The 27,705-nt window shown below is 45.4% G+C and overlaps 1 protein-coding gene across 3 annotated transcripts in view; it reads left to right on the top strand.

Annotated features, from left to right (window-relative positions):
• The first annotated feature begins 394 nt into the window (after nt 1-394).
• LOC101787877 (tumor necrosis factor receptor superfamily member 10B) overlaps nt 395-27,705 on the top strand; it is a 31,524-nt gene continuing 4,213 nt past the window's right edge. The window contains exons 1-9 of one of the 3 annotated variants that reach the window (XM_005008188.4): nt 395-742; nt 11,707-11,794; nt 19,692-19,802; nt 20,727-20,838; nt 22,983-23,056; nt 23,144-23,248; nt 23,430-23,524; nt 23,821-23,985; nt 26,909-26,987. In XM_005008188.4, the coding sequence (XP_005008245.3) occupies nt 410-742; nt 11,707-11,794; nt 19,692-19,802; nt 20,727-20,838; nt 22,983-23,056; nt 23,144-23,248; nt 23,430-23,524; nt 23,821-23,985; nt 26,909-26,987 (1,162 nt within the window). In that variant the 5' untranslated portion in view covers nt 395-409. Of the gene's footprint in view, nt 743-11,706; nt 11,795-19,691; nt 19,803-20,726; nt 20,839-22,982; nt 23,249-23,429; nt 23,525-23,820; nt 23,986-26,908; nt 26,988-27,705 lie in introns of all 3 variants that reach the window. The other 2 variants (XM_023561539.2, XM_023561538.2) reach the window with 2 other exon arrangements.

Below are 27,705 nucleotides of genomic sequence, written 5' to 3'. Positions count from 1 at the left end.
CACCACTTATACTTAATAATAATAATAAACGTGGGTGACCGGGTGTGGGGCTGAGCTGGCGGGCGCTCTGCCTGTGCTTCCCGTGCAGGCGGTGGGACCGGAATCCTAACGCGAATCTCCCCTCTTGGCAAGAGCACGTGATACAATCACAACAGCACGCAATGTGGGCCCTTCAGGCTCGTGGACGGGGCGGGGCACAGAAGCTAAGAAGCAGGGGTGAGGTGTCAATGGCAGCGCTAGGACAGGATTTCACATTTATTTTGTGGTGCGATCCTGAGTTCGGTTCTGGGAAGAAAGCCAGTCAGAGCCGGCTTTAGCCATTTAGCTACTGCTTTCCCCCAAGTCTCGGTGAGCCTTTCCTTTCATGGGCAAGGCGGGGCGCCGGGCGAGGCAGGGAGCCCTTAAAGGGATGCGATTGCGAAATCTCGGGGAGGAGGGTTACTATGGCGAGCGCGGGACGGGGCGCGCGGGGGAGGGGCTGTGGGGTATTAAAGTACAGCGCGCAGTCTCAGCGCCCAGATTGCGCCGGGACAGGACGACGCCGACCAACTCCTGGACACCGCGAGAAAGTCACCCCTCGATCTTCCTTCTAGACACCGCGAGGAAGTCGCCCACATCTTCCTCCTGGACACTTCGAGAAAGCCGCCCTTCTCCCATGGCCCCGGCGCATCCGGCGCGGGACGCACGGGCAGGGCGCAGGCCAGCTTTCGCCGGGGCACGTACTGTGGCCCTCCTGCTCCTCGTAAGTCCCCGCGGGGCCCCTGCGCGGGGCACGGCAGGACCGCGGACGAGGCGCCAGTGCCAGTCCGGGTCACCTGTGCCTGCGGGCATGTCCTGGGCGTGTCGGACGTATGCGCGGGAAAAGCGGCCGGCGCCGGACGCACCGGAGCTCGCAGGGAGGTCAGGCCGCAGTGGAGCGGGGCGGGGGTCTTGGGCCCCACCGCGCCCCTTCGGGTTTAGCGACGCGCTTAGGGCGTTTCAGGGCAAGTGTACACTCCAGGTCCCCCGCGCCTGGCTCCGCGTTGGGGAGCCGCGGGCGGCTCACTTTGCCCGGCTCTCTCCTCTCCGACGTCTGCCTTCCACAGGTGGACGCACAAATGGCGAAAAGTAATTTTCCCAGTCTACATTTCCAAGAATTCCACGCCGGGGATTCTGTCGCCAGGCCTGGCAGCCGAGGAGGCTTTGTGGGATTCCCCCTCCGCCGCCCGGCGGTGGTGGTGTTTTTTTGTTGTTTTGAGACATCTTACTAAGTCGCTAAATCGCATAAATTGGACTGGAGTCTGGCGATCCTCCTGCCCCCTGGTGCTGGATTCCAGGTGCACACCTCCTCCACCCAGCGCCCTCGCTTGCGTTTCATTTCCTTTCTACCCTTGCAATTCAGCACGTTATGGGCCCATGCGCCTTTCCAGACTGATGGACCTGCCTGCTAGTTGCACTTTAACAAGCTCCTTTTGACTCCTGTTTTTTTTTTTTTTTTTTTTTTCTGGCATTTTTTTTTTTTTTTTCTTCTTCTTCTGACTTTGTCTTCTTGTTTAGTTCGGGCTGGGCAAGCGATGTTTACTTCGCGCTGGGCAAGCGAGCCACCTTCTTGGGCCTCCCGAGTGCTGGAATTAATTACAGGAGTGCGCCAACGCTTTTTAAAAGTTACAAACCAAAAAAAAGTTTTTTAATTTAAAAAAAAAAAAAGCAAGGCTAGAGATGTAGCTTAGTGCAAAGGCTCTATATTCAGCCCTAAATACTGAAAATAATAGTAATAATTAGTTTTTTAAAAAAGTTACAAACCTGCGCAGTAAACCAGCCTGTATCAGGCCGTTTCTACGCCTGCACGGTTACTATCCGGAGGTTCAAGGGCCTGGCCCTTGCTCACAGGAAGGTCTTGCTGGCAGCTGACCTGTGGGAGAGAGAGAAAGAGATCTCTGGCAAAAAGAGACACCCCAAGAGCCAGGAAAGCCGGGCTTGCACTTAAAATTACAGTGTTCTGGAGAAATGACCGGGGATTTCCTTCATCCTGCCCAATGCCAGTGGTTCTGAGGACCGAATCAGTTCCTCTGCGTGTCGCTCTTAGGAGGCTTCTTCACCCTTGCCATTGACACGCTGAGATCCAGTTTCCAGAGTGATCCCTTGAGGGTCACGCTCGCAGGCACCGTCTGAATCCACAGCACAACGTGGGCTGGTGAAATGCACAAGGTTTTCATTGAACAGTAACACTAGACCCAGGAAATTGATAATATTTTTAACCTCAAAATAGTCACCAAATTTTTTCCCTCTTTTTCTTTTCTTTTTTTTATACCAGGGATTGAACCTTGTGCTTGCCAGGCAGGGGCTTATGCCTCTGAGCTAATCCCCAGCCAATAGTCACCAAATTTATGTGAAAGGATTTTGCCCTAGATAGGACATTATGGCAGTGAGAGGCGGAACCAAGGGACTTGAGGTCACTTTCCCCGCCCCTAGGCAACTTACCTGTGTCACTAAAAGAGTTCCAGTCCGCTACACGAGCATCAGCTATGTCACATTTAGGCACCATCCCAGTCAAAAGCTGTATCTGCCCCCCACACCACGTGTCCCGCAGAGAAAGCCAGACCTGCAGTGGTCATGGGGTTTCTCTCCTCAGTTCTTAAAGGCCATTTTTACTTTATATTCGCTTTTTTCTTTACTGTGCCAAAATCCGATCATTATGTATTTTACTTATTTTTTAGCTGCCTAGTTTTACTCAACTACCCCACAAATATACCCCACGTGAATGGCTGTCTCAATTCTGCAAAGTTTGGAGAGAGTATTTGTTATCCTTTGTGGATTCAGTTGTTTAGCCTGAAAATGTCACCTTTTTCTCTTTACAAACTCCCTAGAGTTTTTCCTCTAATTTTGGTAGACAGGGCTCCATCAGAATAGAAAAACCCTCAGGTGAAAATTAAAAGTGTGAACACTGTATTCTGATGTACAAATTTTTGCTGGTTACATAGGCAGTTAGTTTATCAAATGGCACTAAAGGAAATCTCAAGCCAAGGGAAATTATTTATTCAACAATTTCTGATCAGAGAAAATTATATCACAATAGCTCCAGGCTTTTTTTTGTTGTTGTTACCGGGGATCGAACTGGGGCAGACACTTGACACTTGCGCAGCTGAGCTAAATCCCTGGCCAGGCTAACTTTTAAGATATGATTGACACTGATACTGTATATTTGATACATGTCAAATACTATGTAGTGCCAGAATTTACAAGTTCATGCATTATTGCCTCTAAGGATATCATGCTTGAGATAAAATCTCCCCCAAGCACTTGTGACAGCATTTCATTTGGGGGCAGTGTTTTATACAACAATAATCCAGTTACTCTGCCATGTTAAACTAAATATCATCTCTTACTGAAAAACATCTTAGCCCATTGGTGATTCAAAGTTTCAATTGTGGGACTTAAAATGCTCCCCTTTCAAAAATACAGTCAGAATAGGTAACCTCTGTACAAAGAAAAAGAAAACACTCGGGGTGACCGTGTTCCAGAGTACTGTGTTACTTCTAACTCATAGTCACTAGCTGCTGGTTTTCAGTTTTATTCATCCCTTTGTCAGCAGTGATGCCTGTGTTTATCCAGCTGAGTTTGTGGCATATGATTTCATTTTGAGAATGACACTAAATTTCTTTAAGTGGTTGCACTATGGGTAGCAGCAGCTATATTTCTAAAGTTTAGCAATTTAGAGCCATGTTTTACTATACCATTTTTGTTGTATATTTAGCAATTACAGTAGTTACAAAAGGCTGTTTGCCTAAAAAGAGATCTTTCACTTTCCTTTAAACCTATGGAATTAGTCAGAGGTGTTACCTTCCCTGCTTCCTTCCTTCCTTCCTTCCTTTCTTTCTGTTTATTTATTGGTGGCCCTAGGCATTAAGCCCCAGGGCCTTCACACTGAGCTACATCCCCAACCTGTTTTGTTGTTGTTGTTGTTGTTGTTGTTTTCATCTTAACTCTGGGTCTCCTTAAATTGCCTAGGATGGGAACATGTGATCCTCCTGTTTCAGCATCTCAGAGTGCTGAGATTATAGATTAGTACCATGCCTGCCTCCCCCATTTCTGCTTTTATTTGTTAAGTGAGAGGTTTCAGACCAGGCCCTTAGGTATTTTAGATGGACTGCTTACTGTTAAGTAAGTAGAAAAATAAGTATAAGATAAATACTTTTTAATTCAGGTATGTCCCAGTACCCTAAGACATGTTGTGTAACTAACAAATATTACCTATTGACAGCCTAGAAAAGATGAGACTTTCTTTGGTTTCCATAATGATTTTAAGCCCGTAACGGCAGTATAAAGGCCTTGGGCCTCTACTGTAATGTGGTCCCACGGAAGGGGTTTTTTTGGTACCAGGGATTGAACTCAAGATTGTGCGCTTGCAAGGCGGGCACTTATGCCACTGGCTAAATCTCCAGCCCTAGAAGAGATGTTTAACTGAAGTGACGTCACTAAACTTTTAAAAAGTTGAGAATTTGTTTTAAGAGCAATTAAAGATTGTAAGGTATTCTAGGCAGAGAGAGATTGCAGAAAAGAGAATTGTCAGTGGAGTATGATAAATAAACTCCATAAACATAATTTTCACAATAAAAGCACACATTTTGCTAACACTATTTCCGTTAAAAAATCACCAGCTCTTCAATGTTACCTTATACTCACCCAGGATTCACAGACATGTCTGGGTCCCTAGATCCTTGCCACACTGGGTAAAGCAACATTTTTGCTTATCTAAGAGATCAGACTGACATGCAAGCATTGAGTTTGGATTCCTCAGGGCTATCAGATTTTTTTTGAAAGCATAAACCTTTTAAATTTACTTACATATTCATAATATATTCCCTAGAGTTGTGGTCACAAACTTCCCAGCTCTACCAAATTTTTATTTTTTTTCCAAATACATTTAATTTCAAGGAAAAAAGAAGAAGAAAACAAACAAACAAAATTACAAAATGCATTAATCAGGGGGCAACAATGGTACATACATTACACATTGTCACACCCAAATCATTCACCTGGAGTCCCAGAGATTTTTGAGTGTGGGGAGGTAGAAGACTAGGAAACCCCAAAGAGTTATCTTATTAGGTGGGTGATGATACAGTGTTAGTTATGAAAATTCAAACAAAGAAGTTTATCAATTGAAGGTCTGCTCTGGAGGATGAGGCAGGAGGATCATGAGTTTGAGGTCAAAAAAGAAAGAAAGGAGGGAAAAAAGGAGGAGAAGGAGAAGTTACAGGACCATACGGTAATAGCCTTGTTACTAGCTAGGTCTGAGAGATTCCTAAAGCTGAAATAAGGAATGCAAATACCACACACACACACATCTCCCCCCAACACCCAGCAGGCTCAGTGGCTTCTGTTGTGGAAAAAAAAATTTTTTTTTCCAGGACAGATCAGTAAGAGGCATGAGAAGGATTTATTAGAAATTGAGGAAGTGCTTAAAAATGAGATGTAGGTGCTCAGAAAAATGACTCATTACATTTTGGAACTGGGAACTTTCATACTTTTCTTGAAGGGGTGGAAAACCTGAGGAATCTCTTAGCAATAGCTTGATATTTTATTGCATGAATGAAGCAGATACAAATGAGCCATAGTTTCTTTTACCTTCCATCCTACGGGTAACTGTCTGAATTGTTTCTTGTGTTTAGTTTTGCTAGTTCTGATAGCACTGTAGTTCAGTTTTTATCGTGTAACTCCTTGCGAGTGGAATTGTAGGCTCTGTGGGTTAATAACTTTAGAATCTGCTGAGTTTGCTAAACTGTCCTCAAAAACAAATCCTACCAGTTTCACACTCAAACCCAGCATACACAGACAAGGCTGGGTCTCTACAGCTTTGCTGCACAGAGTATAGCAACATTCACTCCTTGCACAACTGAGAGATCAAAAATGAGACACCACAGCGTTGTTTTGGATTCCTTGGTGCTGCTATTAGAGATTTTCGAAGGCTTCCAGAGATGTTTGAGCCTGGGAGATGACCTGGAAACTCCACATAGGCACAGGGCAGACTGGGATTCCAGCTTCCCGGCAGCTGGAGCCAAATGTTGCTACCCAGCACGCCTGTCATGGAGACAGGCCTTGTCAGGACTGCAGCAGAACAGGCCCCATGCAAGCTCTGTGTCACTGTGTAAATACGGGGTGTACAGAGCCTGCCCCTGGCCCTTCCCCATAGGGCCCTCTTCATCACAGTAGGAAAAGGGGTGTTCTGGCTGCTCAGATGCTCAGACCCCCGGGCTGTGTCAGGATGGAGGTTAGGGAGAGGTTTAAGATGGCAGTTCCCACTTTGCTGTGACTGGGTAGCCCTGCAGCTTCCTGTTAGGTGGCTGCAGCACAGTGCGTTGTGCCCTCACCCCAGGAGGGTCACAGGCTGAGGGCAGTATGGGAAGTCAGGTGCCGGATGGTCACAGGGGCACTGATTTGTACTGCCACCTTGGTGTCAGCTTCCTGAGCCTGTGTACAACAGGGCCGGCAGGTATGGGAGCCTCCTGTCTGCAGCTCCTCAACAGAGGCCACAGGGGTCTGCAGGGGGCCCTCCCTGGAGCCTGACCATTGGCAGTGTGTATAATCTGGATCGTGGTGGTGGTATAGTTGGTTCAGCGAGGAAGTGGTGAATTCTTTATTCTTGGATGTGCTGGGCTACTACGAAGAGGGGACCAGAGGAACAAATGACACTTGAGTCCTTCAGCCTGGGAGCCCTCATCCTGGCTGAAGAGGTGATCCTAGGACCTGAATGTCCACGAGGCAGTCATGTGAGTGGTCTTGTAGAGAAGCTGCGAGATGCCTACAGAGACAGGTTGTGGTATTGTTAGCCTGGAGGATGTGTGTTGGTATGAGTCAGCCTTCTGGAAATGAGAGTACTAATCAGAGAGAGTCGTGAAACCCAGCCCTGCCTCCAGCCAGGCTATAGTGTTTGCCTGCTATGCGATATTACCATATTTTATTCCCATAACAGCCATACCTTGTGGCAACTTCCTTGTTTGGGCTGAGCACTCCGAAACCCAACCAGACAACCCTGGCACGGAGGACCTGGACGGTGTGGGGACAGTCTCAGCTGTGGCAGCAGCACTGATCAGGTCACTGGACCTGCTGGCCTGTCCCTTGGGCAGTAACCCATAGTCAGCTAGCACAGGGTCCTCCCAGATTTAAGCAAGAGAAGCACGTTTGGAGAGGAAAAGTGGGTTCTCCAGGGCCAGGACAAGCAATCAGATGTCTCCCTCTGCCAGAAATCACACATGGACCAAAACAACTAAGCCTCAAATGATGTTGCAACATTTGGTATTTCTGGGGAAAGAAAGAATTTCAGTGCTATCCCCAGGAAGATCTAGAGGCTGAGTTTGCTCCTGATTGGGTGGGGGGTAGGGTGGAGGGATTGTGGAAACTCCCTGTTTCATGACTCATCATTGCAAAGCAAGTGCCCTGCCCCTCACACACACAGCCCCCATCTTGGGCCAATCAGCTGCAAACTGGAGCTGGGTTCACAGGCTGTCTCCTCCCTTTCTGAGCCGTGCTAGCCCAGCGAACTACACAGCCTCCCTTTGAAGACTTTGCTTGTCTGGACTCCCTTTCCTGTTACTTTTCCTTTATCAGTGTCCCTGCCACCTGTAACATTGTCAGCTCTCCGCCTCTAGACTCTTTTCCCCTTAGTGCACCTTGTGGTCATTTCTCTCTGGGTGGGCCCCTGGGAAGCAGTGGGGAAGAAAAGAGGTGGGGTTTGTTCTGGTACCACCTTGAGGTGATGTATCGGCAGCCAGGCAAGCCCAGCCCAGCGTGGTGAATCAGTAACCTTGGAAGCGCCGAGATTTTTGCACTGACTTTGCCCTTATCGCTACCCTTTAATGGGTGTGGTAGGGCAAAGACAGGCAGGTGGAAAAAGGATAGAGGGGCCTGGACTTAACACCAGAAATCTGCTCAGGGCCCGGGCACCCAGGGCTAGTTGTCATGTTTTCGCTTGATAATACAGAGATTTTAGAAAAAGGGATAGTGGCTGTTGATAGTGTTCAGAAAGTTCATTTAGAGGAGAGGGTGTAGCTCTGCGCTGGAGTGCTTGCCTAGCATGTGTCAAGTTGTGTGACAGAATTTTTTGAAATGCTGCTAACAGTGCTTCCAGTGAAATAAATAGCTTTCAGCCTTCTGTTAAAAGAATTGTGGAGGCTGTGCATGGTGGTGCATGCCCGTAATCCCAGTACCCAGGAGGCTGAGCCAGGAGGCCAGCCTGGGCTACGTAGTGAGTTCAAGACAAGCCTGAACTACACAGCAAGACCCTGTCTCAAGCCCCTCCCTGCCAAAAAAGAAATAGTTCAGGGGAAATAAGATATTACTGTTGATGGATGTAAAGTTTTTTGGGGAGGTATTTAGAAATGTTTAGTGGTGGTTGTGTATCTCTATGACTACTAAAAACCATTCAGCATTCACATTAAAGGGGTGAGTTGTGCATGTATTATATTTCAGTAATGTTAAGGACAAAAAGAAAAATTATAAAGATCAATGATTGGAAGATCCATAATAATCACCCATAAATTAGATGTATATTAACTTAAAGTAAGTGAATGGAAGGAAGTAAAAAGAGTGAAAGTCAGTGAAATAAGCTGGGCGATGTCTGAGAGACAGGCAGGAGGGTCACAATTTTGAGCTCAACCCAGGCAACCTGGTTGCTTAGTAAAATCTTGTCTCAAAATAAATATGGGTCGGGGATGTAGCTCAATGTGTAGATTCTGTGTTCAATCCCTAGTGCTGCCATACACACACACACACACACACACATGCAAAGTGAAATGGAACAAACTAAAAGGACTTGACAATCCAAAACTTGATTCCCTTAAATGATAAAAATATTAATAAAATAGATTTATTTTCAAAATTCAAAAATAAAATTAAAAAGCCAGCACAATTGCTCATGCCAGTAGTCCAAGCACCCCCTCCTGCTTCAGCCCAACAATATCAGGAATTAATGATGGACTATTACAAATTCTGTGACATTAAAAGAATAATAATGGGACCTTATAACTTCATGCCAATGAATTTAACAACTTGGATAACATGGAAAAAGGTCCTTAAAAATTCTACTTCACGTGATATGAAAATAATGTGAATTATCTTTCATGAAAACTGCAGGCTAATGTCATTTCACTGATGAATTTGATAAATATGTATAGAAGAAATGATCTTTCATAAATTGTTTCTGAAAAATAAAGGAGGAAGTACTTCTTCACTTTTGTAAGGCTAGCAGAACCCTGATACCAAAATCTGAGAGAGATTACAAAAAAGGTCCATTATCTGTATAGATGTGAAAACAAACCAACCAACCTTAATGTAGCCACTTGAATCCAGCAATTTTAAAGAAAATAATATACTGTGAGTTTACTTTAGGAATATTAGTTGGGTTAGCGTTTGCAATAGTATTATTTATGATACTAACATTGATGAAGAAAGTCTATATGAGCATGTCAGCTGATGCACCAAAGCACTTGCCAAACAGCACTCATTCATGATAAAAGTTTCCATTATATTAGGAACAGAGGAGAACTTTCTCAGTGTGAAAAATACACATTTAAAAAACTATAGATTTTATGGTAAAATTATAAAATATCTGGGAGAAAATATAGGGGAAAAAAAGCTTAACCACATTGGATTTGGCAATGATTTCCTACATCAGACACTAAAAACACATGCAGCAAAAATAAAAATACTTGTAGATAAACTGGACTATGTCAAAATGAAAAGTGTCCTTTATATAAAAAAAAAAGATAAAGGAGAGAAAAGAGAACCTATTAAAATTGGGAATAAGGGGTTGATAAAGTTTTTTAAAAAAAACAACAAAAATCATCAAACAGCCCAATCCAGAAATGAACAGAGAAAACTCAAATACGACGTTTTTCCAAAGTAGTTGCACAGATGCTCAAAAAGCACAAAACAAGTCGATCCCCCTCAGTGACGTGTTAGAGGAGTGCTCATCAGAACCACAAGGAGATTGCACCTCACACACATCAGGACAGTCGACTGAAGTTTTGGTGAGGCTATAGAGGAATGGAATGCCTGTGCTCTACTGGCAAATAAATAGTTTGGTTCAGACTATGGAAGATGCTATGGCAGTTCCTCAAATAATTAAAAATAGGATTGCTGTATGTTGTAGTCAGGGTTGTGCAGAGAACAATTAGAATTAGGGCACAAAATTTATATTATTTTATGATGGTCACCCACAGTTAACAAAGAAAGTTGGGAAATATGTCCTCAACACTGAAGGCCTGGAATATTCAGCCAAGGTCTTGGATCCCACAGCAATGTCCTGCATGAATCCAGATGAAAACCTAGAGCCCATGACAATGCCTCCTAAGAGTCCAACTGGAGGTCTAGAGCCCACGAGAAGGATTCACACCCGTCTGTTTTATGGATTTGTGGGGGAAGGCCCAGAGGTCAGTGGTGGAAGCTAGAAAGTCTATGCCAGTGGGGTGAAGGAGCTGTATTGGTGTTTGAGAGTTCTACACTGGAGCCAAGAAGTCACAGTCAAAACAAGGACCAGGGCTGTCCTGCAAAGTACCACAGCCATCCTCAGTGACACAGAGGTCCAGAGCTCCTTTCAGGTTAAGAACAGTCCAATACATGCCAGAACACTAGCATGATGAGTTTCTTCTGGAGATTAAACAACACATGACTTCCCTTCCAGAGCCAGGAAACAATGCTCGATATAAGGACCAGAGCTCCCCCAAAGTGAACCATAGCCACTCTCAGCAACAAGCACAAGGTTCCGAGCTCCTCTGATGACAATGGTTGAACTCACACTGGGGAAGCTAGTCATGATGAGCTCCTCCAGGAGATCCAGCGGCTCAGACAGCAACACTTAGAGAAACCCACAACGCCTTGCTTCTCCTTCTCCATGCCTCTATGCTGGCAACTTCCCTCAGATGGGACATCTGCGATCAGCACTGTGCTGATTTAATTCCTCTGGCGTTAAGGTGACCAGTAGTTTTTAATTCATATCACTGTTTTCTACTTCTGGGTATTTACTCAAGAGAGTTGAAAATAGTTTCAAAAAGGGATTTCACACACCCCTGTTCACTGTTCACTATAGTCTGCCAGTAGAAGCAACCCAAGTGCTGTCAACAGGAGAAAAAAATAAATAAAATACCGCGTATGCATTTATACAGCTGTAAATAAAAGGAAAGCAATTCTGACACGGGGTGCAGCAAGGCTGGACCATGAAGACGTTATGCTAAGTGAAATATGCCAGTCACAAAAAGATCAGTACTGAACCATTCGTCTCATAAACCGTGCCCAGATGTGCTAAGTTCATAGAAACAGAAAGTAAAATGTTGCCTGTCGGGCTGGGTGGAGGTGGATAACAGAATGGGCAGGAGGGAGGGAGAAGGAGACGGTATTCACACATATATAATCAATTAGTAGAAGGAAGAATAGATTCCAGATGTAATTTCCAGTTTGATGGGGTATGACTTTTCTTTCATTTTAATAAACACCTTTTGTATTTTTCCACTATCCAATGTAATGTTTTTGTTAAAGAGGAAAGAATAAAAAGAAAGTTGTTCAAGTGTATATTACTTTGCTGTTCCTAAGACATCAATAGACAAATATGAATACAAATGAAGGCTGAGGGTTTTAGAACTGGGAGAGATGTCCGATTTCTGTATAGTTTTGGTTAGTCTTGTAATAGATGAGACCTGGAAACCGCTCATGCCAGTCCCTGCTTTGTCCCCACAGGTTGTCATCGGGCAAGTCCAAACCAGGGAAGCTCATGAGCCTGCTGTGCTAGAGAGGTGGAGAGGGCATCTCGAGTTATGTCCAGCAGGTACGGATTTAAAATTTACCTCTAATCCTTCACAGCAGCTCTCTCCACATTTTTCCTCTCTTCTCTTCCCTGCAGTTCCTAAACAGATGCCTAACGAGCCTTTGCCAAATTATGAAGACATATCCTGGATTTTCTGCCAAGAGTGTAGTAGTTTTCACCTTTCTGTCTAGATATTTGATCCACTTTGAGTTCATTGTTCTTTGCAGGGTCACATAAGGTCCCAGCTTTTTTGTTTTGCACGTGCTGTCCAGTTGCAGTTGTCCCCACACCCAGTGTTGAAAAGATTGCCCTTTTTCACGGGATGGTCTTGACACCCTGGTTGCAAACCAATTGAACGTCAATGTATAGATTTATTTTTGAACTCTCAGTTTATGCCGTTGGTCTGTTTCCTTTACCAGTGCCACATTGTCTTGAATTCTGCTGGAATGTGTTTTTAAATCAGGAAGCGTACGTCTTCCTGTTTTGCTTTCCTTTTCCTGAAGATAATTTTTATTATCTTGGCCCCTCAAGATTCCATATGAATTTTAGAATCATCCAAATTGCTGCAAAAAATCTAACTGACTTTCTGATTGGAATTACATTGAACCTGTGGAGAGCGTGAAGAATAATATCATCTTAACATTGTTCAGTCTTTCTATTCAATGAGGGTAGGATGTTGTTCTGTTTATTTAGATGTTCTGTAGTTTTCATATTTGCATTTGTTTTATTAAATATATTTCTACATATTTTTTGATGCTGTAATAAATCGATTTTATTTATTTTATTTTTGGATTGCACACTGTGAGTGTATGAAACTGTAATTGACTTTTATAAGTTGGCCTTGTATTCTGTAACCTTGCTGAAGTTATTCTAATATTCTTTCAGTGGATATAAGATGATGTCTTTGCCAATAGAGACAGTTTTTCTTTTTTCTTTTTCAATCTGGATGACTTTTGTTTGTTTTTGAGATGGGGTCTTACGTAGTTCAGGCAGGCCTTGAACTCACTATGTATCCCAAGCTGTCAGTGCTTCTTCTGCGTTAGCCTCCTGAGTGCTGCCATTACAGGCCTGGATGTCACCTACAGTATCATGCCCATGCCGGACCTGGATGATTTCTTTTTCATTGCCTGATTGTCCTGGCTAGTACTTCTAGCACAATGTTGAATAAAAATGACGACAGATGATATCTTGTGTGTGTGTGTGTGTTGTGTGTGTGTGGTGTTCAGTCTTTCACCTCTAATTATATTGTGAGCTGTGGGAGTTTTGAAGATGCTTTTCATCAGGTGAAATTCATTTTTTAAAATAATTTTGTTTTATTTGGATAGCAAACGATTTAGAATCAAACATAGTTTCTGTTTTTTGTTTTTTGGTTTTTTTTTAAGACAGAATCTTACAGTGTAGTTCAGGTTGGCTTTGAATTCACTATGGAGTCCAGGCTGGCCTCAAGCTCACGGCAATCTTCCTGCCTCAGCCTCCCAAGTGCTAGGATTACAGGCCTGCATACCATACCTGGCTAAACCATGATTATTTTAAACACTGCATGTCATTGAAACCAGGGGAAGTAAGGACCCTTCTGGCAGATCGTCCACACCTGACACCTGTGTGAGAGAACCATCAACCTCCACCGAGTCTTGATCCATACTTACACCCTAGGGACTTGCCCTTTTCAGGGCAAGCAAGCAAGGGGCTGGGGTTGTTTGCACTCCAGGTATCCGGCATGGACAGAGCGCACTCACTCCCCAGGGTCTTGGTGGTGTCTGAAATGGAAGTACCAGTATAGTGCTGATTACTCAGTGCCAGGCACCGTGGATATTAGGAGAAGAGGAGAGGAACGGGTGCCAGGATGTGTGCACAGCGATGTGCAGGCTTTGGGGTGCTAAACCTTATTGCTGATGTTGGGGACTGGCCTCTGCATGATGGGGAGGCACCCTCATCTCTGGCCTCCAGCACCTGCTAGGATATAAATGTGTCACCCACTGGTTGAGGCCCTACCACTACCTCCACCACCATGCACACTGCACCCCCATGCTTTCAGCACTGAGCAAGGACCCACACACACCTGCAGACGAGTGTCAAATAAGGTCCCTGCCTGTTCAAGTGAGCAGAACCTGGCCGCCAGCATACACCCGGCTCCACAGCCCGCAGCCTGGAGCCTGCCCAGACCATAGTGCCAGGAGCAGCGAGCTCTCTCTAGGTGGGAGGGCACATGGCAAGGGGACCGGCACCTGCTAGTGCTGGAGGTGCAAAAGTGGAGGGCTCCCAGAGAGCTCCTGAGGCAGCATGTTGGAAACCCGGTCCTGGAGCATCCCTGAGCCTGTCCTGGGGATGACTGCCCATCTGGCCCCAGGCACATTCGCCAGGCAGTTTCTATTCTTACTTTATTTGGTGAATTTTACCATGAAAGGCTATTGGATTAGATTGCACATAAATGCTTTCCCTGTGTCTTTTGAGATAATTACATGCCCTGTGGTTGTTAGTCAGTTGTTATGATTTGCTACATTAATTTATGTTTGGGAGCCTGAACTTGCCCGCATACCATAAAACTCACAGGGGTAGGGCGTATAATTGCTTTATAAAACTAGAGTTAATTTATTAGTATTTTCTTGGGTGTTTTTACACCCATATCCTATAAATAATTGGTGTTTAGTTTCTTTTTATTATGATGTCCTTATTTTGGCATTAGGGAGCTAATACTGTCCTCTAAAATGAGCTGGGAAGTATTATTTCCACTTCTATTTTTTTGTTTGTTTGTTTGTTTAAGTTTGGGAATCATTGGCTTTAATTGGTCTTGAACTGTTTTGTGACATTCAGTGGTGAAATCACCTGGGCGTGGACTTTTCTTTAAATTTAGTTTTTGCTTTCTGAATCAAAGTCTTTGTTGTCAGTGTATTTAGGAGTCCCAGTCACCTTTTCTCCTGCCCATCATATGGTGTGTTAAAATGATTCCTAGGCATATTGATAGTCTTACAACCTCAAAGATTTATGATTGTTGGAATTTAGATCTACTGTAGGTCTTCAGATTTCCAGTACAGTATGTCATTAAATGTCACCTTATTATTCATCTTAGCTTATTCTCAATAATATAACCTCCCGCTGGGGATTTAGCTCAGTGGCATAAGCACCTGCCTGCAAACAGGTGGTTGTGAGTTCGATCCCCGGTACTGATTAAAAAGAAAAAAAAAAGAAAGAAAGAAAAAGGAAATAATATAACCTTCCCTTCAGCTGTACAAGGACAGATGCTTAGTAACTCAGGGAAAACATGCGGCTCATGGTTCAATAGATTATTTAAGATTTTTGGTCCCTAAATGAAGCCTTCAGTTTAAGAATCTGCTGTCATGTAACCACTGGGCCACACACCCAGATGCAGCAGGCAGGTCCTCCCTGCTATGTCCACATTGCCTGTGTCAGTGCCCAGGAGTGACTGGCAGGTCCTTCAGGAGCTACTTAACTCTCTCTGTATTCCAGTTCCTGCACTGATACATTCATCAAGCCTGGCCCTCTTGAAAATGTTCTCGTGCTATTTACTTGGCTCTTGCCTGTAGCCGGTCTGTCCTTCTGCATTTGGTGGGGGGGGGAGTGGCGTGTTGTTCTAGAGAAACCCAGACTCCTCTTCCAGAGCGGGTGTACCACTGTGAAACTCTTCTACTGAATTGAAGATGTATAACCAGAAAAGAAACTTTTTGGTAGTCTTGGGCTTGGGTAGCTCTCTGGGCTTTATGTCTCATGTGTTTGGAAGGTGATCAGATCATGGTCGGGCTGTGCTCATGAGTTTGAAGCTGAATGGGTGGTTAAGAGGCAGGGACTTGTTGGAGGTGAGTCATGAGGGCATGACCTGGAAGGGCATATTCTTGTCCTCAATCCCTCTACTTCCTATCTGCTGCAGATTTAAGCACTTTTTCTCCACCAGGCCCCACTGTCATGTTATTTCTGCCTTGGAACCAGCCAGCCACAAACTAAAACCATGAGCCAAAATGGAGGTATTGGGTATTTTGTCTCAGCAGCAGGAAGGCTGACCAATACAGCTGCAGAACTAGCCGGGATCCCTGTATCTTTAGAAAGTCCAGTACCATGATACTTGATGGGTGTTAGGTGAGATTCTGTTCACATTGCTTTGCATCTTTTAGGATAGGTCAGGGAATCTTTTAGTCTGAGTGAAGCCATTCGCCTGCCCTTGTTTCCAGTAGTTTAAACCTGATTAGCTGAGCCTCTATCAGCACCTGAAGTAGAGCCTATGGCGTCCATGCCCTGCAGAAAGGTTGTTTGGTTCCACCCCAGTGATGGGCAAACATTTCCAAATTCTAGTGCATACGTCAGGTTATTTACTTAACCAAGCAATGTATTATGCCAGCCAACTTACTCTACAGCAAAGCGAAACAGGCCTTAATGCAGAACATAAAGAGCACTATTCAAATTAAAAAATGACTAATAAGAAACAAGAGTGCTCTCTCCTGCTCCCTTTCTCCCATGCTGGACCCATGTGGTTAAAGTTCATTTGTGATTGTATCAGACTACAACTAAAATTCAGTTATAAATCACAGCTTTTTTGAGACCAGGAAGTCTAATACAGCCACGCCTACTGCATGGAGTGTGCTTTAGGCTGGAGCAAGAGGCAGGTTAAATAAGAGCACTACGTGCAGCAGGTCAGAATCCAGGTGGCTGGCTTTCTGCTGGATTTCTGCTAGGAGATTTCACACTAGCCCTTTAAACTTCTGAGCCAGCCATTTTGAGGCACAGAAAGTCCACGGGAAGTGCAGCAAATCTGTGGTGGTCAGCCCTTGTTATGAAGGCCCCGATGTCTGAACATAAAATAGTTTAGAATGACATTGGCTGTTGGGTTTTGTGTGTTGTTTTGGTTTTGCAGTACTGGGACTAGAACTCAGGGCCTTCACGCTGAGCTATATCCCGAGCCCTTTTTCATTTCTTTATTTGGGACAGAGTGTTGCTAAGTTTTGCTCAGTCTGGGCTTGAGTTTCTAATCCTCCTGACTCAGCCTTTCAGAGTGCCGAGATGAGAGATGTGCATCACCATGCACAGCACAGTTTGGTTTTCTGTACCTGCAGAGTCACTGTGAAAGAATGCTGCATGCAGGAGCTTTGTCTTGGTTGTTATTCTTCGCAGAGTGATTAGGAAAGCGTGCTGCCAATTCTAGTTCACACATGTATAAAATGTAGAAAATTCCTGTAAAATGAATATGCAGAAAGAGCAGCGGGGCTGCTTGAAACCTCCACAGGACTCTGAAGTCCAATGCTGGCTGCGCCACAGGAGGGCCAGCCAAGACCTTTCCTTCATGGTGCTGGGTGGGGCTGCGTCTCTTAAGCACAGCATGCTGCTGGCCAAGATGGAGTTTTAGGACCTAGTGTTTTGAAACCCTGCTCACTATTCCTACCACTTTTTGTGTCTTCCTCCAAAAGTTCATCCCTCTTCCCTCTCTTTTCCCATCTTGTGCTCCTGCTTCTTTCTTTTAAAACAATTTTTTTTAATTTTAAAGAAAAAAACCAATAACAACAATGGCACAAAATTTCAAAATAAGATTGTAGGAGAGCTGCAGTGGTTAGTGCATTGTGTACTGTTACTTCAAAGTAGTTGCTTGTACTAAGGTGTAGGCCTGAAAAACTGATCAAACAATATAGGCACAAACCTTTCTTTTCAATGAATTAATAGCACTTAGTAGTATAACTATCTTAACTATTATATATATATATATTTTTTTTTTTCCTTTCCTTTTCGCCTTTCCTTCTTTTCCTTCTGAACAGTTCCTTCCCATTTTACAGGATCTGTTGTACATTTTGTACTTACTTGTTGTACTTACTTCTTCATGTTCTCTTACTAGAGAGACAATAACGATGTGTACACAAGTCTGATTTATTTCACTTATGAGTATGGTCTTGTATGGTCTTGTATTTTTGTATGGGCAATATGTATCCATTGCCCAAAAAATGTCTCAAGTTTACCCTTCAGGATAGCTGGGTAGTAGTACTCCATTGTATGAAAACACTACCACATCTTTTTTATCCATTCCTCAGTTGATGGGAGTTGTTTCCAAGATTTAGCGATTACAAATTGTGCTGCTATAAACATGGCTGAACGTATATTGCCCGCATTTTAGTCCAGCCTGGCTTTGAACTCATATGTAGCTAGCCAAGGCTGGCCTCTAATGTCAGATCCTCCTGCCTCGGCCTCCTGAGTGCTGCAATTACTGGTGTGCTGCAGTGATGCCCCGTCCCAAACTCCTTTTCTGCATGAGTTTGCTGTGTCTCCCTTATGTGTGGTTCTGGCTTTTGTTGTAATTAGCCCTGGCCCAGAAGACTGTGTCTATAAGTCCCGGGCAGAAGGCACTTTTTGGTCTGCAAACCATTGTGTCCCTAGGTCCTGTGGATTTGTTTATAGCACTGCACCCTCCTCTCGGTTGATCCCGGGGTCTTCTCTTGTCATAGTCTTGTAGTCATAATTGTCCTCATCTTTCCTCTCACTTTGTCACGCTACTTGCACTCAAGAGTCTGCTCCAGTCAACTTGTGAAGTGATCATCATCCTGAGTCACAACCTTGATAAACAACCAAGTGGCCCTACCTGCCATACTGTGTCCATTCTCTTTCCTCCTCTTCCCGTCTCCCTGACTGGAGAAGTTGTTCCCCATCTTGGCCTTGGCCCCCAGCAGTCTGGATGGGTGTGGCAGGCAGAGGTGGGGTGGCTGTGACTGTTGGCTGAGGGCACAGCTCCCCCACATCCTGGTGAGCCATGGATCCTGTGGTTTGCTTCAGCTGCCTCCTGGGCCCTCCAGGACTGCCTGGCTGCCTGCCATTGTGACGTCCTCCAGGAGCAGGCCTGCCACAGCCCAAGAGGAAGGGCTGCCAGAGTGTGTTTCAAATGGAGTTGGTTTCTGTAGTTTGTGTCTTTCTAGAAATCTGCCTACTTTTACTAAAGGTACTGAATTTATGGCTATACCGAAGTTCTTAGTCATTCCTATGAAGTGAGTCGTAATAACTTTTCTCTTATTTCAGATTGTAATAATTTTACCCCACCCCATTTAATAGCCATTGTCAATTTATTGATTTGTTTAAAGAACAAGTTTTTGGTTTTTCTTTAACTTTCTTGGTTTTTCTACTGTTTCCTTCCTGCCTGCTCCCACTTTTTCCAGGGCCTTCAGTGGAAAACTAGGTTACCAGTATGTACCTTGGAGTGAAAAATGCACTGTGGATTTCATTAGTGTTAAAAAAATAATAAAAGGTAGCCAGGCCTGCTGGTGTGGGCCTATGGTCACAGCCCATTGTGGGGCAGAGGCAGCTTAGCAATTTTATTGGATCCTGTCTCAAAATAGAAAATAAAATGGAATAAAAGGAAATTTTAAAAGTGGGCTGGGAATGTAGTTCAGTGTGAAGATCCTGGATCCAACCCCCACTGTCATAATAATGAATTCAAAATAATAAATGAGTTAATTATACTTTCTTAAAGGGCTGGGGAGGTAGCCCAGCACTTAAGACTCTGGGTTTCACTCCCAGTGCACACATGTTCTCTCTTGACTGTGTGTTGACAGGGTAACATTTTGGATATTATATTGTAAGTATATTGTTGGTCTGACTGTAAAGCGGGGCATGGTGGCGTACACCTGTGACTCCAGTGGTCAGGAGGCAGAGGCCCTGGCCAGCCTGGAATGCGTAGCAAGACCTTGTCTGTAAAAGCCACAAATTTAATTTGGCCTTATTCTTTTCAGCCTGGGTACTCTGTACGTGAGTTTCGGGCGTGCCTAGTGCCATCTTTCTAAGGCAGGGGTGGTATAGGAGGAGTAGCTGAGGTCCTGTTTGTATTCCACAGGTGGCCACCGTCCCCGCCCTGTCCCTGTTGCCAGTCCCTGTTGCCAGTCCCTGTTGCCAGCACTGGGAATCCTGCAAAGATGTGCTCACCAGCTTTTCTCTCCCTCAGGATCTTACCTGTCAGACACCAATACATGTGAAGACTGTGAAGATGGAGTGGACTATACCACCTACCCTAATCACCTCCAGGCCTGCCTGCCATGCAGCAGCTGTGCCCAAGGTACCCGGCAAGGAGGATCCCGGGATGGGCGTGGGGCACCGAGATGGGAATGTAGCTGATGTGGACTCAGGAACCTCCATTCCAGGCCAGCTTATCTTTGAACTTGCTGATGGCTCTCAGGGGGCTAGCGGGAGTCACTGGGCTGGTTGCAGAAGGACACTTCCTAGAAGCCCCCATGGGCCTGAGGTGACTGAACAGGGGGCTTGGGCAGCAGGCAGAGGCAGCACTCCAGGGACCAAGGCGTAATGAGCTGCACCTTGAAGGGTGACCACAAGCATTCAGGAGGCAGAGGGAAGAGCATCTTGGTAGGGGCCCCAGGAGGGAGCAGCAGAGAGCCCTCCTGCAGGAGCCGTGCCTGATAGGGCTCTGGCTCTGGCAAGAGTCTCCTGCTCTGTATGGGTGACCTCGGTCTGTGGTTTACACACAGGGGTCTGGTTTGCATTTGACCGAGATCCCTGTGGTGGAAGAGGGAAGAGTGGAAGTCAGCAAGGCAGATACGCATCTGGAGGAGGACGGAAGGGAGCCACCCTGAGCATCCATCCTCTCTGTCTCACGTGGTGTCCTGACCCCATGCAGACTGCTGTCGCACACTGGGTCAGCCTTGCTCTGGCCTTAGGCCTCTCCTTCCAGAACCTCCCACAAAAAGCCCAACTCACATTTCTGGCTCCCTGTAAAACTGAAGGCAGAGCCTAAGAAAAAGGTGTGGCCCAGAGGAGAGGGGAAGGTGGGGTCCTAGTGCCCGGATCTGTTCTCAGCCAGGCTCTACTCCTCTGAAGGTGGGGAGCTCTCTCAGCCTTCATGTATGTCCTCAGTCCCCTGCCTCCTTTCCAACAGAGCCAGGATTTGCAGAGGTCAGTGACAGTGACAGGAAAGACACGAGGGGACAGGTCAACGCATTCCTCAAAGCTTTTCTTTTGTTTCTAGAACAAATCGTGCAGCACCCGTGCACCAGGACCTCGGACACGGTGTGCCAGTGTAAGGCGGGCACTTTCCGGGAAGAGGGCTCCCCTGAGTTCTGCCAGAAATGTCGGACCAGGTGAGACCCAGGAATGGAGGCTCCCAGGAGCCCACAGAAACCCGCAGAAGCCTCTAGTTTCCTTGTACCACTTTCTCTTTCTTGACCCCACAGATCTTCCCCTGCTGCTGGGGTCTTCCGAGCTTGTGGTGGCCCTTCCTGGTCCATCCATGTGGTCCCCTTCCCTCCCACCCTTTTCTGTCTCTCCTTGGCCAGGCCGATTGTTCACTGAGGTCTCTAGGACATGACCTCGCTCCCTTTGAAAACAGAAGAGTGAGTAGAAGATAGCCAGGTGTATGTTCATTGATACACCATACCAGTAATAAAATGTGATTTTCTTAGTTCTTTCTTACGTAGGCAGAGGCTTAGGCAGACAAAAGTGTCAGTATCCCCCCAAAACCTAAAAAAGACATAAAAAGACCAGAATCACCTCAGCTAGCCTCACCCCAGACTCCTGATTGCTCTGTATTTAGAAGACCCCAAGGATTCCACCAAAAGACTTTTAGAGTTGATAAACAGTGTCAGAAAATTAACTGGATATAAAATCAACATCAGAATCCATGGCTTTTCTGTGCACCACAGTGACTAGCTGAGAAAGAAATCAGAAAACAATTCCATCCCCAATAGCGTCAAAACTAATAAAAGACCTAGAGATCATTCTATCCAAACAGGCGAAAAATCTCTTCCATAAAAACTTCAGAACACTAAAAGAAATTGAAAAAGATCCCAGAAGATGGCAAGACTGCCCATGCTCATGAATTGGTAGAATTAATCCTGTTAAAGCACCAACCCAAAGTGACCTATAGATTCAGCTCAATCTCTATCAAAATACCAATGGAGAAGTAGGACCAAAAAAATCCTAAAATTCACATGGAGACACAAAAGACCCAAAGTAGCTAAAGTAACCCTAGGCAGTAAGAGCAAGACTGGAGGTATCATAATTTCAGTTATATCACAAAGCCAAAAACAGCCTAGTAGTGGTACAAAAATAGACACATAAACTACCAGTCTTACCCCAGTCAGAATGGCTAGCATCGAGAATACAAAAATAATAACAATAGTAATAGTAACAACAGCAGTAATAAAATAAATGCTGGTAAAGGTCAGGGATGTAAATTAGTTACAGCCACTATATAAATCACTATGGAGGTTCCTCAAAAAGACTGAAGACAGGGTTATCATTTGATCCCGCTGTACCACTCCTAGGTAGACACCCAGAGGAATTAAAGTCAGCACCTCTGAGAATGCCTCCATACCCAAGCAACACAGTGTACCATAGGCAAGATATGAACCAGCCTAGGTGCCTGTTAGCCGATGAATGGATATATACAGCGGAGTAGTATTAAACCATAAAACAACAAAATTTTGTCATTTACAAAACAAAATGTGGCTGGATCTGGAGATCATGATGAGCAAAATAAGCTAAACTGAGACAAATACAGCATGTCCTCCCTTGGATGTGGAGTTCAAAAAAGATGATTCTGCTCTTCTGAGCAGAAGGGAGACTAGTATTAGATGAAGAAGGGAAGAAAGAGGCAGAAGAGAGTGTGCAAAGGTGTGTGACAGGTGATGTAAGATCAAAATACATTAAACCCATTGCCTCCCCCAAAAGAACACTGCATGCCAAATTAGAGGGGAAAGTGGGGGAAAGGGTGGGGGTGGTTAACGTAAGTTAGGTACCCGTACAAATCTTCCAGAATGAAACTCATTCATCTGTATAGCCAGTATTACTAGTAAGAAATGTGGGGAGAAAATCCTTGAAGGACATAAACTTGGTGGGGGGGCTATGTTTTATTGCTATTTGGAGCTTTAGGAGTCCAACCAGTAGTTAATCTAATCTTCTTGGACCCCCCCAGCATTTGCTGTGATTGAGAGGAAGTCCAGATGGGGAGGACCAGAGATCGGTGGGCAGTGGCCACCCAAGCTCCTGCCGGCTCCTGAGGTCCAGGGGCGGCTAGTGCACCCTGCAGAGGAGGAGCACAGGGCAAGGCTCAGGGCCTTGCCCAGACTTGGGGCAAGTTTGGGAGGCAGCAGGAAGTGTGAGGAGCCCGGCCTTCCTCTGCCACCCTCTGGGGACACTGGGCAGGAAGGGTGGCTCCTTCTTGGGCCCCACCTGGCTGCCTTCCCTCACAGAAGCCCATCGTTTCCTCCCTGTGTGTACCCAGTTGCCCGGATGGGATGGTGATAGTGAGTCCCTGTACCCCCTGGAGTGACCTCAAGTGTATGGACAAGCAGTCAGGTACCAAGGCCACTGAGGAAGCCCCCGCTCCTGGAAAGCCAGTGACCAGCAGTCCAAGGACTCCCACCTATCCTTCTCCTTCCGTAGACACGAAATATGTCATACTGGCTTTTGTCATACTCATCCTGGTGGGTCTGCTTGTTTATTTTAAAAAGACGATAAAACTTTTTCTTCAGAGGAACATCCTTTCAAGTAAGTATTGGCCCCTTCCCACCCCGCTATGTTCCCAACACAAATGCCCCCCGCGCCTGTGTCCTCCTGTCCTGCTCTCTCTTGTTATGTATATATCCTGATTTAAACTGTGTTGCTCAGAGCAAAACCTTTCAAAGATTGGGCATCTGCTTAATTTTGCCCCTCTCTTCCTCCTCCTAAGAGTGGCCCAGCGCTCTTGTCCATTGTCTGAAGTCCAGGACCCCTGCCTCGACTGAGAGATCCTATCCAGACTGTGGACAGGACTCCAGGACCGGAGTGAGTTGGCACTTCCTGGGCCTGGGGGAGTGGGGGCTCAGGATCCACTTCCAGCAACTACACAACTGGGGAGGACCCGTGCCCATTTGTCCTGTGCCACTGTCCCCACTCTCTGTAAAGCTCTGGGCTCTGGGCTGACTGACAGTGCAATGACACCACCTGGGCATGAAACCAGGATCGCAGTACCAGTGGCAGATTATGGATGTCTGAGCTGTAGTGGCCTGGGGTGAGCGCACTGGGAGGCAATAGGGACCCGGTGGGCGTGGACTCCTGAGTGGCCTCTTTGTCTTCCCAAGGACCACATTGACTTGTCAGAGGCCCCAGGAGGGTCTGAAACTGAGGACAATGACCATAGCAGGATATCGTTAGAGTGTTCCCTGGTCTTCGAGCAAGAAACAGAACAAGGACAGGTTGCAACAGATGTCACTGCACAGACCCCAGGGGAGGCAGACTGTTTGTTGGTGAGTAGGGGACCGCTGGTGGAGTGGGGCTGTAGGCAGGGGGAGAGGAGTGAGCCATCAGGTTTCCTGGCATAGGGGGAGTGCGAACAGAGAGACAAGGAACTGACTGGGACAGGGCAGTGCGGGGCTCCGGGGACTTTCTCTTTTGAGTCTCTGTTAGTTCGTGCTGTGTCCCTCTCCCCAGACCCTGGAACAGTACAGGCATAGAGTGGGAGCGGAGTGTTTACTGCTGACTAAGGGCTGAGTTTGTCAGGTTCAGCGAGGCCTGACCTCAGGCATTTGAAATCCACCCCAAGATGACTGTTACATTGAAGTGTCTGAAAATAAGTCTTTGTTCAGTTGTTTGTGTTTGGAAGAAATAGAATGTCCAAGCCAGTGCATAGAAGTACCATTTACTACACACACACACACACACACACACACACACCCATGCATGTGCACGCACACTCCCCATCCCACTGTGCACACTCATTTTGATGATGTGAAATCAGTAGATGCATTTAATTTTCACTGCTCATCAGCTTCAGAGAGATCTTTGCCCAACCTAAAGTGAATCCCACTAGGTTTTTTTCAAGAACTCACTTTTGCATATAACTATGTAATCTGAGGGAAGTGTGTTTTGTGATGTGATTGAAGTGAGCTCCCCAAATTCTAAGTCGCTGTCTAGTTTTACTGATCACATTTGCACACTGAGTCTGTCATTTCCTTCTGCTTTTGATCTCTCCTTAATCACAGGGCGAAGGCTCATCCAGTCTTTAACAAAGAGAAAATGAAAACAAAAGGAAGCATTATAAATGCCAGTAATCCCTCTAGTTTGATTAAGTGGCTTGACATTTTTAGAAAGAGTTTAATACTTAGTCAATGTGATAAATTTAAATAGGATAGAAGGGGGCTCAAATAAATAATGAGGGCATTTTTTTCTGCTCACCAACCCCAAGATAACTATGACAGGTCATTTCTTGTAATTCTTTGATTCTTTCTCTGTATCTTCTCTCTCTCTCTGTGTCTCTGTGTCTCTCTGTCTCTCTCTCTCTGCTGGAGACTGAACCCAGGGTTTCCTGTATGCTAAGCAAGCACCCTACTACTGAGCTCCATCATCTGGCCTTTCTCTGTCTTAATGCATAAGTATATCTACATATTTTATATACGTAAAAGACATTCTTTTACGTGTAATATTTTTCTATACAACCAAACTTTCCAATCTGAGTTGTTTTTTTTTTTTTTTTGTCTTTTTGAGACAGGGTCTCACTATGCAGTTCAGGCTGGCCTTGTGCTCACTTTGTAGCCCACGCTGGTCTCAAACATACATTGATCCTCCTGCCTCAGCCTTCCCAGTGTTGGAACAGGAGTGTGCTACCACGCCCGGCTTCCAATCTGGTTTAAACAAAAAAAATAGCGCAAACACCTCTACTTTAATTTTTTTTAAACTTATGCTTTGGCCTAGACAAAATCTAGAATTCATTCATTATTTTCTCCATGTCCAAAATACTAATTGAAATTTTTATTGAATTGATCTTAAGTATAAAAGTAGTCTAAGAAGAATTGACATCTTGTTAATAATCAGTGTTTCTTACCACTGAAGATAGCATTTCAAGACAAATATTTTATTACAACTAAATTAAGATTTTCCCACAGATTAGTGATTCTGATTTTTTGACCTCTGTTTTCTTCGTAGTTAAGTACTTTATAAACACTTTATAAATTTGATCCTTTATGAAACTGATCCTCTTTGAAGAACATTTTCTAATTTATTGTTGCCTGCTACATTTTTAAACATTCATCCAGAATTTTATTCATCTTTCATTATTGTTTAAGCATTAGGATCTTCAAAGTGCATAAACATAACTAAAACAATGACTTTTTCCTGCTCTATTCCAAGAATCTCGCTTCCTGTTTCTGCTGCAGGGAGTTCTCAGAGCAGGGCAGGGACATGCCTGGAGGCCCAGGGGAGGTGTTCAGGGTGCAGGTCTGCCACACTGGAGGCCCCGGGTTCTCACACCTTGTATTGTAGAAAATGAACAAGCAACAGACAGCGGGGTTTTCGCTTTGATCAGACCTTGTAGGGAAGGCCTCTGGTGTGTCACCACTGCCACTGAAGGCATTTTTTCCATACAGACATCTTCCTTACATATTTATATTCGAGGCTGTCTTAAAAAAAGGAGATTTAGTGTTTAGTTTTTCCCAGTGTCTCCCTGGCCTCCATGGTGACTGTCCATGTTTTCATTTCCTCATTTGAACTATTGACATGAGATGTTACAGTTGATTAAAACACTTTACATTAGGGCTGGGGATTTAGCTCAGCGGCATAAGCACCTGCCTTACAAGCAGGTGGTCGTGAATTTGATCCCCGGTACCGATAAAAAGATACAAAAAAAAAAAAAAAACCTTGACATACTTCAAACAAAACAAAACTTCCCTTTGGATTTTCTTTTCTTTCTTTCTTTTTTTTGGGGGGGGGTCTCTATTCAGTCCAGGCTGGCCTTGAGCTCACTTTGTAGCCCAGGCTGGTTTTGAACTTTCAGTGATCCTTCTGCCTTAGCCTGGCTTGCTTCCCTTTGGATCTTGCAAACTGCTGCAGTCCCCAGACTTCTGCTGAGTTTCATAAGAAGCTAGTCTTGCAGCTCCATGATAAAGCCCTTGCTTAGCTTATTAGGCCGCAGGTTTCAGCCTCCGCACAGCCAAAAAAAAGTTGTGAGACAGCTGCCCCCTGCTGGAGGTGGGTGGGAATGCTCCATCTGAGTGGAGGGAGCCTGCCCAGGTGAGCACTTAAAAGCGCTGCAGCCACTGGCATGAAGTTTATCTGCCTCCCCATGGAGATCCTAGAGGAGAGGTGAGGTCCCCTGTTCTCAAGGCTGCTGGTTGTCAGGTTCAGGCCTCAAACCCCGTGCCCTGACTTTGACCAGGACATCCTTACTGTTTGTAGCAGGAATCTGCTGAAGCTGAGAAGTCTCCTGCAGGACGGCGGCAGCTGTGTCCAGCCAGAAATGTTGACCCCACCGATGGTGAGTGTTTTGTGCGAGGCAGTAAAACAGGAGTCTAGGGAGTGGGAGCAACGTCCTAGCTGCTTTCCGTATAGCCGGATGCAGGGGTCCTGAGCGCTCATCACTGGACTTTGAGAATCGTAACTCCCCTCTGCCCTCTTTTTGCCCACTGGGGTGCACCCCAACTCCTCACACCATACATTTCTGTCCTCCCCTCTCCTACTTCCTGTCCCTTTGTAGAGCAGCCTCCTCCAGAGTCTCACAGGGGGCTATGCCATAGAATATGTCACCCACTGTCCCCAGGAGGCTCCTGAGCAGCTGACCCATGGCCAAGTCCAGTTCCATGAGCTGTAGTATAAACCGCAAACCACATTTCAAAGACTTAATGCAAATGAGCGTGCAAACTGTCCCCTGGATAAGCTTTTGGATGTTGGTTACATGATGCAATGCTAAAATTTCGTCCATACTAGAATTTAGTAAATGTCTTATTAGAGTATATATCACTTGTTTCCTCTTATGTGAAATGAGGCCTGAGGCATGGAATGAGGCTGTTAGAAAACATCAGTTCATTGAGCTGTGCAGGGTGGTACACACTTGTAATCCCAGGATTTAAGAGGCTGAGACAGGAGGATTGGGAGTTTGAGGGGGGGAAAAAGGAAGGAACAGAGGGGGGAAAAGAAAGAACATTAGCTGTGTTCCCACCTCCGCAGTGTGCCATGCTTTCGCATGGGCCTCCTTT

The sequence above is a fragment of the Cavia porcellus genome, unplaced genomic scaffold (genome assembly GCF_034190915.1).
Source record: "Cavia porcellus strain 051 isolate PalLab524CR breed Dunkin Hartley unplaced genomic scaffold, mCavPor4.1 scaffold_24, whole genome shotgun sequence".
Lineage (NCBI taxonomy): Eukaryota > Metazoa > Chordata > Mammalia > Rodentia > Caviidae > Cavia > Cavia porcellus.
The sequence above is the reverse complement of the archived record's forward strand: the minus strand, read 5'-3'. Positions and strand labels throughout refer to the sequence as shown.